Raw genomic sequence first — 14,691 nt, forward strand, 5'->3', positions numbered from 1 at the left:
GGTCGCAGGCATATATTGCTCAGGAAGAAAGAAACGCTATCATCAGGATTTCTGCAATAAGCTTAACTGAAACTGATATACCGCTATTTTATAACATTTAAACAACGTGCACGTTACACGTTTAAATTTTACAGTATAGTTGTAATTTCTCTGTAAGACAAAACAGCCAATGCCCCTGTTTGGTTAAAAAAATGACGCTTCTTCTGTTTATTGGCAACCCATGCGCAATAATAATAAAATCATATATTTGGAGATGTCTCCATCTAGTGGTTGGACACATTGATGAGCGATGGTTTGTTGCTGAGCTTCTACACTCTTACAGCTGTTTCAACATCACAGTTACGGTTTTTACTTAATCCGAAATGTAAAGCGGGTATGCATTTTATAAACGCACGTGTACGTTTTGTATGAGAAGCCAGATCTTAAGAATAAAAGCACTTGGATAAAAATAAACAATAGAGCACTGAACGGTCCACAGTTCTTGTAAAATGTGCATTTTATTAACATAAAGAATGAAATCACTGTAAGATGTGTTTATATGAGTGTCACACAATCATTTCGTGTCGTCTGATTGTAGTGATGCCGCTTAGGTAACAATACTCAAGGAAGCGGTAGGTGGTACTGTGATGCAGCCTATACCTGAAGGGAGTGAATGAATGGGTTTTTTTACGGTAAGGACGGGTTTTTAATATACCACTGAATACGGGGACAGAGGAAATTGATCCTGCAGCATGCAGCCTTACCTCGTCAATGGCTCGAACATAAACGGTAAGTGTTAATATTACCGCAAACGTAATTTCAGAGACATAAATGCTTCTGTTTATCGGCTAATCTTGTTTTATAAAGGATGACATAGAGTAAAAGGAACATTCAGTATCAACACATAAGCGTGAGAGTCTCGGTCTTTTATATCCAGAGACTAGATCATAAAGCGGCAGAGTAGACTTTCAGCAGGGAATTATCATGTGCGCCGTACTTATGATTGCGCATCTCATCCATCGCGGTGCGTAGGGTGGAACTCTGTAATCTACCGAAACACTTGTGGGGGTATTTCTTTTGAAATTACAAAGTTCGATATTTTAGGTTAGTACACTTTTCGGTTACCTGAAATATTTAGATATTGCTCTTCATATTTAACGGCCAGATTAAAGATGGGAACATTATTTAACACAAAAACTGGGATGTCTTAATTAAATCAAAGTTATCGGTTAGATACGAGACAGTGTGATATTTTAGGATACTTCCATAACAAAATACGGATACGAAATGTAAAGTGTCATTACCTAAGTACGGAGCTTAGTTCCCGTACTGTTCTTAATACCAGTAACATCCTGTAACTGGATGTCAGTGCTGTGCGGAGACTTAACGAGAGGCAGACTCTGGGCCCTATAGCCCCCCCTCGGTCAATTTTGCGAGATGAAGAAGGGGCACTGAGTAGAATTTCAAAACGGGGGAGGGCACTTTCAATCGTTGGGGCAAAAATGGCCAGGTGCTGAGGCACCCTCAAGCACGTGAGCATGTGCCTGCTGAGTGTACACGTGACTTTGGAATTATGTTTTAGTCAGAGAAGAAATCATTCGAAATCAGTCAGCCATAAATAATGACCCATGTGTAATTGTCTGGAAATTTCCAAAAGAAAATCGCGGTTTCATGTTACGGTGATAATAGTCGTGAAAGGCTATTATTTATATAATGAGTATAAATATTAACTGTACTGTGTCTTGAATGCTGTCAAAACAGAGCACAAGGTAGGGCTGGGTATCGCCAACTAGCCCATGATACAAAACACATCAGGATACCAGTGCCGCAATGGATTACGTCACGATATTGCCATTGTATCCTGATGGTTAACACTCCAATGCTGAAATAATGAAACTACTAAAACGTGAGAAAATGTGGAAAATACACAGAGTGAAACATTTGACTTGTAATTTAATGTTTCAAAGGTAATTTAACATTTCAAAGGTAATTTACCGTTTCAAAGGTAGACACGTCACTGCATTTTTGCATTTCTAGTGCATTTAGCATAGTTTACATAAACAGCATTTTTTTTTGTATCAGCTAAAGTTGAGAAAAAGTTTGCAAGATAAAATATTTCACGGTACTGCAATAAATTAATAAGCAAAGGTTCAAAATATCTATATAGAACACCTTGACAAACTAAATCGCGATTTAAGATTACATAATTAATACAGCTCTAACACATAATGTAATTAAAATACCCTTCTATTTTAATTATATTGCTTTTATTAACAAAATAGCAAATAAGCTGCAGCAATAATTTAAAAAATGAAGTCTGCTTAATGTAATTCATACACAAAATCTGCAACCTGTTGAATGGAGTATTCCAAGTACAATAAAATATCCTTTTTGCTTGTAGGCAACATGGAGCCTGACAGTCTGAACCAGTCCACTGAATTCTGTGGCAAATTGGGGAATGCACAGGGGTACTGTTACATTGTCCTTGGCCTCTGCGCTGTGGCTCTGCCCTTGGGAATTCTGGGAAACATCATCGCTTTGGTGAACTACACCTGTTTCAGAAAAACATGGACAACCAGCAACATATTCCTGCTGAACCTGGCCCTGTGTGACCTCGCATGGATACTGACCTTGCCTTTCACTATCTATTTTAACCTCCAGAGGTCTCACCTTGGGGGTATCCAGATCTTCTGTAAGTTTAAGAAGATATCCTTCAACGTAAACACATACGGCAGCATAATGTTCCTGACATTTGTCAGTTTTGACCGCTATGCCGGCACCGTACACCCCATCAGGTCCCTAATGTGGTGGGACGTGGGTAAAGCCAAAGTGTGCTGTGTTTGCACGTGGACACTCTTGCTCATCGGCAGTGTCCCAGACCTGTTCTTCACCTTCGCTGTCAAAGGAAACGTGCTCGTCTGCGTGGACCAGACCGAAATCCCTTTCAGCTATATCAAGACCTTCTCCATTGTACGTGCCGCCATTGGATTCGTCCTGCCTTTTGGCATGATGTTGACCTTTTATGTCATGACAGTCAAGGTTTTGCGCCGCCTGCCTAGAAGTACAAGGGTTCGCCAGAGGTTTGGCAAGCCGCTCTTGTTGCTGTCGGCCGCCATCTTGGTGTTCGTGGTCTCCTTCGGCCCCTATCACGTGATGGCGCTGACAGTGGTGCTCGTGGGGGTTCAGAAGCAGGTGACCAACCGTTCCACACTCTATATCTGCTACGAGTTCTCCAAAGTAGTGTGTGCCATCAGCAGCTGCCTGGACCCCATCCTCTACATTCTGGCTGGCGGAAGCTTCCACAAAAGCTGGCTAGCTCTAACCAGACAACGCTGCATGCACGGGGGGTGCATGCAGGGCGGCTGCCGGTGTAGGTGTCACATGCGGCAGCAGCCAGTCGGCTTGGTTGGCGGAGAGGCCTGTCTGCCCACGTGCATCCCAGTGCCAGATTGCCCTAGAGTGGCATGGCCCTCACCAGACACCCCTGGAAATGCCAGTCACAGCTGGACCAGGCATGCTAGTGTAAAAGAAGGGTAGATGCTCCAGCAACAGGATCCACAAGAGCTACCAAGGTCCTGAGGACTTCTGTACCTCAGAAGAGGCATCACATGGAGCAGGACAATGATACTCGACCCTTCAGCTCAGGAATCCACAACAGTCAGCTATTGCAGCCAAACTATCTATAATTTCTTCTCACAGATCCACATCATCCATAGATAGGATTGGACTAGCGATGTGTTTTTCCTTTTTTGTTGTTGTTGTTTTTGTTTTGCAGAACTGAAAAACATTTAACGGAAAAATCAGCAAGATAAGATGGAGTCATTAATCTGAAAAGTAAATTGGAAATCTGCAACCATGACCCTGTTTGTGGTATCTATTAATATCAAAGATTCTTTTGGAAAAAGGTATCGTCTGACGTGGAATCAACCAACCAACCTGTGAGACGCATTCAGTTGAGTGTCTAGCTGCTTGTGGGACCCAACCTCACATCTCCACCACTGACTGATATAAAGTACCACTGTAGAGGACTAAGAAACCACTAATGTTAAAGACACGTCTGTAATAATACAAAGGCTTTGTCATATTTAGTCCTTAGAAGATATTCATCTACTCAGAATCTGGCTGCTGTGTTTTGGTAAGAAAATCTGCTGAATGGGCTCGGTGTCCTAGTTCAAGCGGTATGGAAGGTGATATACATCACATGTCCATTATATCTTCGGGTCATCGCTGTTCCGGAAGCCTGGCCACTACACTTTAGTCTAATATTAGACGAGATCGCAAGCCATCAGGCGTAACTGGGAAAGAAGTCATTCAGCGCAGTGTCAGTTACTCCTCCAGTTAGTGAGAGGGCTTATATCCAGTTCTCTGCCCTTGTTACATTCAACGTCATTGACAGAAAACAACTCAGACAGCCACAGATGCTGAGGATTAGCCTTTAACGGTGTCAGGAATCTGAAAAGCAGAGAGTTTAAAATGGATACCTAATACAGATATGAGAAGGTTGTAAAAAGCATTGGCCACAAGCATGAAGTTGCTCATATTTGTCTAAGTATTCAGTCTCTGCGTGATTTTAAGTTTTTTTAAGTTTTTTAAGTGGTTTGGAGCACTGGAGAGAAAAAGTACATGTTTAGCTTTGTTTTTTTTTTTGGTGTTCACGGTAATCAAACATGCAAGGCATTCAGCCCAAATAAATTATCATCATTAGAAGCAGCTGCTTGAATGTCTTGGTAAACAGTGTGCCCCACCTGTCCAGCATAAATCAGTCACATTGCCCCTTGCCAGCAAAATGAGAACATGCAGATTGTAGATACCAAGATCATTTCAGGATCAAAATAAACTTCTGGAAACCTCTGTTAAAAAGTTCTTGATGCCTCTGAGTCTGGAGATGGGCATTTTTGAGGAGGTTTCATGGCTGCACTGAACTTCAGTCAGAATCATTGTCCAAATTAAGAAAGTCCAGCACAGTAGTGAATCGCATCAAGTCTAGGTCTCCAAGCAAAATTACTCTGTACACAAAATATGAAATATGCCAGAAAGTTACAAATAATCTTATAGTAACTGGCATCACCTTTGCTGAGGTCATAGTTTATGACTTAATTAGTGTCTCAGGGATTCATGGGAAATGGCAAAGTCTGGTACAACAATTCATAAAGATCATCGTCATACCAAAGTGGAGACTGGGCCTCATTACACCAAGGGATTGTTGTTGTTGGTGCTACTTTGCTGCACCAGGATCTGAATGAGTTCCCACTGTTCTGCTTTGGCACCACATTGTATATGAGACCATCAAGCCTTTTTGATGGACCATAATCCAAAATCCACCATAGATCTACACATCTACCCTACTTAGAAATGCAAAATCTACACAGAGAACCCACAATTGTTTTAAGCATGAATAGATGATTTAGGCTTAACAGTCGTCCCATTCTGCTTAGTTACTGCAGTGAGAGTTTGACAGCAGTCATTGTTATACAGTTTAAAGGGGCAATTAGGGTGGATTAAGTACCAAAACTAATTAAGTGGATTTGATGTTTTTCTTACTAAAAGGCTCTCTAATTTAATATTTAGTTTTGGCAAGAGGTGTGAGAATGCACAGCGTCTAAAACATGCAAACATTCAAAGAATCAGAGACACTAAATGATTTGTTTTTCTTTTCTCAACAGAACAGAGGTGTTCAGAACAGAGCAGAGGTGTTCTAGTCTTTGTGAGATGACAAAATAATGATCTGTGTTTATATTTTTGCATTTCACTGTTGCATGTTCTTAGAAACGTTTGCAATAGACAATGGTTTGACCACCAATACAGTTTCTTATTCAAAAAAACAGATTGGTGAGTTAAGTGGGGGGTGGTGTGTAGCTCAGGCAGATAGGGCTGTGATCTGAAGGTCGCTGGTTCAAATCCTAGGGTCAGCAGAATGATTTCACCATTGACAACTTCAGCAAGGCCCTTAACCCCCCAAACAGTCCAGTGAGTGGCTGACTCTGCTGTCTCAATTGTACAGAACTTTAGATAGAAACGTCTCTTAAGTAAATAAAAGTAGTTAAAAATATAGGAGCCTGATAACAGCTGAGAGAAGCTGTTTAGCTACCCACAAAGGCATCAGTAACAGTGTCACAAACACTGAATTTGAACATGATGTCACACTGATTTAAAAATACTACTGTATCTGTGTTGAACACTGGAGTGGCAAAATACAAACACTATCCAATATACTGTATATTCACTGCAGAAAAACTACTTTCTGACACAAACTATAGTCATGTGACCCCCTTTCAGTTATATGGCTTTACGTATTAGGACCCAATACAAAAATCATCTGGTCTTTACCAGATTCAAAAATTATTTAAATCTAATCTCAGATGTAAAACCCAACAAATTCCACCGTGTCATTATTTAACAAAAAATAAAGCCAAAATGGAGAAACCGTGTGTGAGAAACTAAGTACACCCTGTGATTGAAGAGCTTGTAGAACCACCTTTAGCAACAACAGCTAACAGCTAACAACAGTCCATTGAGGTTTGCAGGCATTCGTTTCAGCACAGCTCTCTTAAGGTCCTGCCACAGCATTTCAGCCAGGTTTGGGTCATTGCAACACCTGGATTCTTTTCTTTTGCAGCCATTCTGTTGTAGATTTGCTGGTGCACTTGGGATCATTGTCTTGTCACATGACGCAGTATTGGCTAAGCTTTAGCTGCTGGACAGATAGCCTCACATTTGACTCTACAATATTTTGGTATACAGAGGAGTTCGTGGTGGACTCAATGACTGCAAGGTGCCCCAGGTCCTGTGGCTGTCAAACAAACCCAAATCATCACCCCTCCACCACTGTGCTTGACAGTTGGTATGAGGCATTTGTGGCCTCTTTGGTCCAAGTTATCTACACTTTGGTCTCGTCTGTCCAAAGGACAATGTTCCAGAAGTCTTGTGGTTTGTTCAGATGCAACTTTGCAAACCTAAGCTGTGATGCCATGTTCTTTGTAGAGAGCCCTACCAAACAAGCCATACTTGTTCAGTCTTTTTCTAATTGTACTGTCATTAACTTCAACATTTAACATGTTAACTGAGGCCTGTAGAGTCTGAGATGTAGCTCTTGGGTTTTTGCGATTTCTGAGTGTTGCACGGTCTGACCTTGGTTTGAATTTGCTGGGATGTCCACTCCTGGAAATATTGGGAACTGTCTTGAATGTTTTCCACTTGTGAATAGTATCTCTCACTGTAAAATGACGGACGTCACATTGTTTGGAAATGGCTATAACCCTTCATAGATTGACGGGCAGCAACAAATGCTTCTCTAAGATCATTGCTGACGTCTTTCCTCCTCGGCATTTTGTTAAAACACACCTGAACGCTCCAGATCAGCAAACCGTCAAAACTTCTGCTTTTAAACAGGTGGTCACACTCGCTGATGATCAAAGACTCAAGTACATTTGATTAACAACACTTGGCTGCTACCTACCCTCTTAAGTCCCACGGAAGCAGTAGGGGTGTACTTCATTTCTCGCACACTGCATCTACATTCTGGCTTAGTTTTTATTAAATAAATGATGACACGCGTAATATGTCACATGTTGTTGTTCATCTGAGGCTATAGTTATCTAATTTTAAGACCTGCTAAGGACCAGATGATTTTTTATTATGTCCTGATACATAAAACCTTAGAATTAAAAGAGGGTATATATATATTCACCTTTGAGAATTTACTGTCATAATGAAATGGGTAAATATAAAAATGACTGAATACAGATTCACCTCTGTGGAACTGGGAAATGTGAACACTATTCACCTCATTAAGTCTCAGATTACCTTACTGAAGCTACACATGATCCCTGTTACACATTTATACCGATCGGCCATTACATTAAAACCACTGACAGGTGAAGTGAATAACATTGATTACCTCATTATAAGGGGGGGGCACGATGGGGCACGATGGGGCAGTGGTCAGTACTGTCACTTCACACCTCTGGGACCAGGGTTTGAGTCTCGGCCAGGGTTCCGTGTGTGTGGAGTTTGCATGTTCTCCCCATGTCATCAAGGGGTTTTCCCCACACACACACACACACACACACACACACACACACACTGAAGCTAATTGGAGTTACCAAATTGCCTGAAGGTGTGTGTGTGCCCTGCAGTAGGCTGGTGGCCCCCCTGGGGTTGTTCCCTGCCCTGCCCTGCCCCAAAGCTTCCGGGATACACTCCAGACCCCCCTGCAACCCCTGAATAGGACAAGTGGTTTCAGAAAATGGATGGATGGATCTCATTACAATGGCACATGTCAAGGGTGTCATTATATATTAGGCATGTGAATTGGCAGTTCTTGAAGTTTATGTGTTGGAAGCAGAAAAAACAGGTAAGCAGAAGGATCTGAGTAACTTTGACAAGGGCCAGATTTTTATGGCTAGACGGCGGCAACAGAGCATCTCCAAAACGGCAGGTCCTGTTCCCGGTATGCAGTGGACAGAAACCTACCAGAAGTGGTCTAAGGAAGGCCAACCAGTGAACCAACAAAGGGGTCTTGGACCCCCAACACTCACTGGTGCATGTAGGGACCGAAGGGCAGCCCATCTGGTCCGATCCCACAGCAGAGCTACTGCAGCAGAAATTGCGGAAGCATTAAGGCTGTTATCTTGGGACCTACACAGTTTTACGCAGGTGGATTTAATGTCATGGCTGACTGGTGTATATTTTTGTGCTCATTGCATATATACAGGGTATAACTCTGCAGTTCCGATGAATAGGTACCCCCACGAATTTCAGTGTAACAGACCCTCCAGTGGCAGCAAACTGGTGACCCCACAGTGTCAAATGTTTAGCTTGCAGTGATACACTGGAGGGGGTTTATTGCCCTGGGATGGAGAGCAGCTTCTCGCCAGATCGACAGCATCTGCCGACGGCGCTGCTACTGGGAATGACACTCACTGGTTGACAGGGGTCACATTACCCCCATGCCAGCAGATTTACATCCGTTGCCTCAGTACTGCCAGTTCGGTGCCATTTGATGCAGCTCCGTTCATCTCTCCAGCCACGACCCCACCACGGTGTTACAATGTCATGCTGGAATAAATCGCGTTGGCTGCGCGAGTGCTGACTGTGAGAGGTGCACACCTGGCCCACTCTCCCCAGTCCCAGCCGGCATTGAGGGATTCTGCACCTATGCTTCTTACCATCATTTACTTCTAATGGATGAGCCTCTTTGGACTCAAGGGAGCGACAAAAGCACGCTCTCCTGGTCCAGAGTGTTACCAAGTGCCGTTGCAATGTTAGGAAGGACATGCAGTGTTTCAGACCAGTAGCAACAATATCAAACCTTGCAGCTGGACTACACCTCAGCAAGTTAGGGCTTTGTGCCTGTATCCAGAAGGTTGTAGGTTTGTATCTCATAGTTGGCAGAATTATCAAATCATTGTCGGGTCCCTGAGTAAGACCCCAAATGCCAAGGCACGCTCTCTCACCCCATGCTCTCCTGACTTGCAGAAAAGTGTCTTCTAACTCAATAAGCCCTCCTAGGATCACAGTGCCACCAAACCCAGGTGGAGTCCATGAGGTCACCCTTCATGACCAGAGACTAGACATTTTCCCAGAAAATGAGGCTCTCATTTAAGCCTCTCAGCATCTTTTCAACATTTTTATGCAACATAAGTGCAACATTTTAACTGTAAATAAGCAGCTCTCTGATGAGTATGTATACATCCATATCAACCACAACATTAATTGTTCATTTTGGTAAATTACTTAACTAGTTTTAATGACCAGTTACAGTCAAACTGTCCAGTTAGCTAGCACTACTAACTAGCCATCTTTACCGAGGAGGACATGATCAGCTAAGAAAGGACCTTAAACACCATGGAAGCACAGTCTTCCACGCTGCCATGAATGACCCCTGAGGATCTGGCCTGATGCTCTGGTGGATCTATGGGTTCTGACGTGAAACCGGATCCAGGCCTGAACCCTGGCACCATTAAACACAGCCCTCTGAAGTCAGCCATCAAAATAAGGAATAAATTAAGAACCTTTTCACTGGTCTCCTTTTAAAAATAGCCCAGTTGTTTCAGTGTGGGGGGGGGGGGGGGGACGAACGAGTATATTTTTAATTATAAGGATCAATTGATTCAGTCAAACGTAATGCAGAAAAAAACTTAATTTAATAAAAGCTGCCCCAAATATCAGAAACATCAATTTAATTAAATTTTGAATGTGGGGTGATCAATTCTTAAATCACTTTCCTTGAATTCAATTTATTTTCCATTAGCAATGCTGTTCCAAGCCTGAACAAATTCCTCTCAAGGTCCTTTGGTTAAAAGTCTGAACTCATGCTCAGTTTCCTGCACAGCCTTGCAAAGGACAGACTGTTATGCCTGCAATACTAGTTACCCTGAGAGCATTTATACTGAAAGGTACAACCACTTTATTAGGTACACCTGTTCAACTGCTTGTTGAAGCAAATATCTAATCAGCCAGTTATACATCAGTAGCAAAATGTCTGAAATGGTCTCCTGTTAAAAATTGCCCAGGTGAAACCCTGGTTGTTTCTGATTTATGTTTCGATGCTCACATAAGAAGTATTACTAGAACTGCGTTCTACCATCTAGGGAACATAGCTAAGCTTCTGAAGGTGCTCTTCTTCCATGATGCAGAAAAACTAACACATGCCTTTATAACTTCCAGACTGGGCTACTGTAATGGCCTCCTTTCTGGTTGCCCAACCAGATCCTTACATAAACTTCGGCTGGTACGAAGTGCAGCAGCCAGAGTTCTTACAAATGCTAAAAAAACATTGATCATATTAGCCCAGTTCTATGCTCCTTTCACTGGCTTCCAGTTAAGTCTCCGATTGACTACAGAATACTGCTTATAAAGCACTGAATGGCCTTGCAGCAGAATACCTTAAAGATCTTCTGGCCATTAAGAACCCACCTCGCTTGTTCCGATCTCAAGGAGCAGGATATCTGTTATAGTGAGATTGAGATTCTGTGTGAGATTCAGGCTCACTCTCAATGTTCAAGTCTAGACTAAAATCACACTTGTTCAGTCTAGCTTATAGGGACTAGCTAACTGCTCACTCCCAGTTAGATCTATAGTGAGAGGTGTAGAGCTGGGTGAGGATCGGTGCCACTGGCTTTGGATGATCTAGCTGTCAGAGCCGTCACTCTAGCTTCACATTCCCTCGTGGAATTGGATTGCTGACGTTCAGGGACTCCACATGCCTGCGTTCCCACCTGCTTATACTGCCATAGCCATATCTGCCAGAGTTTACATATCACACTCACCGAACTGTTTGCACTGCCTCTAGTCTCCCCTACTTTGGCTAATTTATTTCCCCTACCCCTCCTGGGGTGTTCTGCCTGGAGACCCCAAATTATCAAGATAGTCCTGCCTACCCTTCTGCCTGTGACGTCTCTCCTGCCTGCCCTGCTGCTGTACCACTGTTCATCCTGCTGTCAGAAACAGCACCAGCACCTGCCTGCCCTCTGCATTGAGACTTCCTCTGCTGCCCCCTGGAGGATGGGCTCCCCCTTTGAGTCTGGTTAGGGTTACAGCTTCCTCTGCTGCCCCCTGGAGGATGGGCTCCCCTTTTGAGTCTGGTTAGGGTTAGGGCTTCCTCTGCTGCCCCCTGGAGGATGGGCTCCCCCTTTGAGTCTGGTTAGGGTTACAGCTTCCTCTGCTGCCCCCTGGAGGACGGGCTCCCCCTTTGGCTCTGGTTAGGGTTAGGGCTTCCTCTGCTGCCCCCTGGAGGATGGGCTCCCCCTTTGAGTCTGGTTAGGGTTAGGGCTTCCTCTGCTGCCCCCTGGAGGACGGGCTCCCCCTTTGGGTCTGGTTAGGGTTAGGGCTTCCTCTGCTGCCCCCTGGAGGATGGGCTCCCCCTTTGGGTCTGGTTAGGGTTAGGGCTTCCTCTGCTGCCCCCTGGAGGATGGGCTCCCCCTTTGGGTCTGGTTAGGGTTAGGGCTTCCTCTGCTGCCCCCTGGAGGATGGGCTCCCCCTTTGGGTCTGGTTAGGGTTACAGCTTCCTCTGCTGCCCCCTGGAGGATGGGCTCCCCCTTTGGGTCTGGTTCCTCCCAAGGTTTCTTCCTTTTAGGGAGTCTCTCCTTGCCTCTGTCACCTCTGGCTTACTCTCTTGGTGCTTTTGGCGGGGATAATGTAGAGAGCTTTGAGACAATGTAATGTTGTGCAAATGCGCTATACAAATACATTTGAATTGAATTGAACTGAATTAAAATCATGCAGATACAGGTCAGGATCTTCAGTTAATGTTCACATTAAACACCAGAATGGGGAAGAAAGATGATTTAAGTGACTTTGAATATGGCATAAGAAACTGCTGATCTACTGGAATTTCATGCACAACCATCTCTAGGGTTTACAGAGAATGGGCCGAAAAAGAAAAACATCCAATGAGCAGCGGCTCTCTGGGTGAAAATGGCTTGTTGTTGGCAGAGGTCAGAGAGGAATGACCAGACTGGTTCAAGCAGACAGAAAGGCAACAGGAACGCAAATAACCCCTCATTACAAGCAAGGTATGCAGAAGAGCATCACTGGACACACAACATGGCGAACCTGGAAGCAGATTGGCTACAGCAGCAGAAGACCACACCGGGTGCCACTCCTGTCAGCTACAAACAGGAAACTGAGGCTACAGTGGGCACGGGTTCATCAAAACTGGACAATGGAAGACTGGAAACACATTGGCTGGTCAGATAAGTCTAGATTACTGCTGTGACATTCAGATGGTAGGGTCAGAATTTGGCATAAACAACATGAAAGCATGGATCCATTCTGCCTTGTATCAACAATTTTGGCTGCTGGTGATGTAATAATGTGGGGGTTATATTCTTTGGTCCTGTAGTACCAATTGAGCATCATTTAAATGCCACAGCCTACCTGAGTACTGCTGCTGAGCATGCCCCCCCCCCCCATGACCACAGCGTACCCAGCTTCTAAAGGCTACTTCCAGCAGGATAACATGCCATATCACAAAGCTCATATCATCTCAGACTGGTCTCTCCACAGTCACCAGATCTCAATCCAGTAGAACAGCCGTGGGATGTGGTGGACGGGAGATGCGTGTCATGAAGGTGCAGCTGACAAATCTGCAGCAACTACGAGATGCTATCATGTCAACATGGACCAAAATCTCTGCGGAATATTTCAAGAACCCTGTTGAATCTGAAGGCAAAAGGTGGTCCAACCATGTATTAGTAAGGTGTACCTAATAATGTGGCCAGTGAGTGTATATGGACCATGTAGGTAAGTACAAGATACCACATTACAAAACTCATTCAGTACGATGACCTAAAATCAGGTTTCCACATCATATGTTATGAACCAAAGCTTGCTAAGTCCTCATGTAATCCAACTTCACTTAAATTTCGAAAATTCAATAGAAATACTGAAAAACGTATCCCGTGATCTATGTTTTGGAACTTTGCTCTTCATTTATACTATAAGATATTATAAGATACTATATGGATGACTGTAAGACTGGGGGACATGCGCATAGCGTAGGAAAACGCATATTAATTCTTGATTTATTCCCTTCTGCTAATTCCAGAATGGCCGTATTTCTGCAAAGTGCACTGTCACACTGATGGAGGCCTAGTGTAAAAGCCATGGAGGAGCTCGAATTAAAAACAACACCAGCCATCAGAGTTCAGACCCCATCTTCATTATTTTGATTGCTTTGCATCGTCTACGAATCGCTGATGTCAGTCATCCGAGTAGCTAGAGCTAGATCCTAGAGTCTTTCAAGTATCTTTCCTGTACATTGCCCTTCGGATAAGATCTTCTCCTCACCCATATTGCAGTAAAATCCCTGTTCTGTCTGGCCATTTCCATGCCATGTGGGTCGGTCCGCTGTACCACCCAGAACAAGTCAAGAATAATGGAGGAAATCAAGACCAAGGCGGCTGTAAGGCTGCGGCCCAAACTGCCAGCGATTGTCCGGGAACAAACATCAACTGGACGTTATGGAAAAAAAAACAAACTCGCCTCGTTTTTATTGCTCCCATTGAATCACCTTGCTTCTATCAGAGCGATCTGCTCCATGATGCACACAGGAAGACTGTACACCAAACACAGCAGGACAAACAGGACGGCACGTGAGGGCGTCGGATGAAAGCAAGCATGTCACTAATGGCAGGGGGAGTGTCATCAACCATAATAGTGCTGGTAGACTCTGCAGTTTTTCTATTGTATAATCACATTAGTGCAGCCACGTGTTTGGAAATTACTGTTTGTTTACATACAGCAGCCCAGCAGCAGAATAAATGGTATTACATCACAGGTTTACCCATCAGGTTATTCCTGTTTAGAAGTATCTTTAAAGAAAATTGGTGACATTATGTTAAGCAAAGCTATGGGATGGGGTGGCACTGTGGTTAGCGCAGATGCCTCATGCCACTGGGACCAGGGTTCGAGTCTCCACCCTGTCTCCATGTGTGTGGAGTCTGCATGTTCTCCCCATGTCGTCGTGGGGTTTCCTCCAGGTACTCCGATTTCCTGCAACTGCGATTACTAAATTGCCCATAGATATGCATCTGAGTGTGCCTTGCGATGGGTTGGTGGCCCATCCTGGGTTGTTCCCTGCCTTGTGCCCATAGGCTCCAGACCCCCTGTGACCCATAAAATGGCAAGCAGGTACAGGAAATGGGTGGATGGGTTTAGGGTTTGTTATTGCTGCAAAACGCCTTCAGTGGAGGAGCAGAGATCTTGGGA

The 14,691-nt window shown here is 44.0% G+C and overlaps 2 protein-coding genes across 6 annotated transcripts in view; one reads left to right on the top strand and one right to left on the bottom strand.

Moving 5' to 3' along the window:
* Positions 1-14,691, bottom strand: part of tmem117 (transmembrane protein 117) — a 42,180-nt gene that overhangs the window by 24,462 nt on the left and 3,027 nt on the right. The gene's annotated exons all lie outside the window — the stretch shown is intronic.
* On the top strand, positions 680-3,739 carry LOC111833298 (cysteinyl leukotriene receptor 2-like). The gene is made up of 2 exons (XM_023791456.2): positions 680-768; positions 2,381-3,739. Exons 1-2 carry the CDS (start codon positions 732-734, stop codon positions 3,514-3,516), a joined length of 1,173 nt encoding a protein of 390 aa, XP_023647224.2. The 5' UTR covers positions 680-731; the 3' UTR covers positions 3,517-3,739.

The sequence above is a fragment of the Paramormyrops kingsleyae genome, chromosome 1 (genome assembly GCF_048594095.1).
Source record: "Paramormyrops kingsleyae isolate MSU_618 chromosome 1, PKINGS_0.4, whole genome shotgun sequence".
NCBI lineage: Eukaryota > Metazoa > Chordata > Actinopteri > Osteoglossiformes > Mormyridae > Paramormyrops > Paramormyrops kingsleyae.

Bases quoted from the DNA above. Each gene is read 5' to 3' on its own strand.
- LOC111833298 (XM_023791456.2), top strand. From the start codon at position 732: ATGCAGCCTTACCTCGTCAATGGCTCGAACATAAACG. The intron at 769-2,380 runs GTAAGTGTTAAT...TTTTGCTTGTAG, and splicing joins CAATGGCTCGAACATAAACG to GCAACATGGAGCCTGACAGT.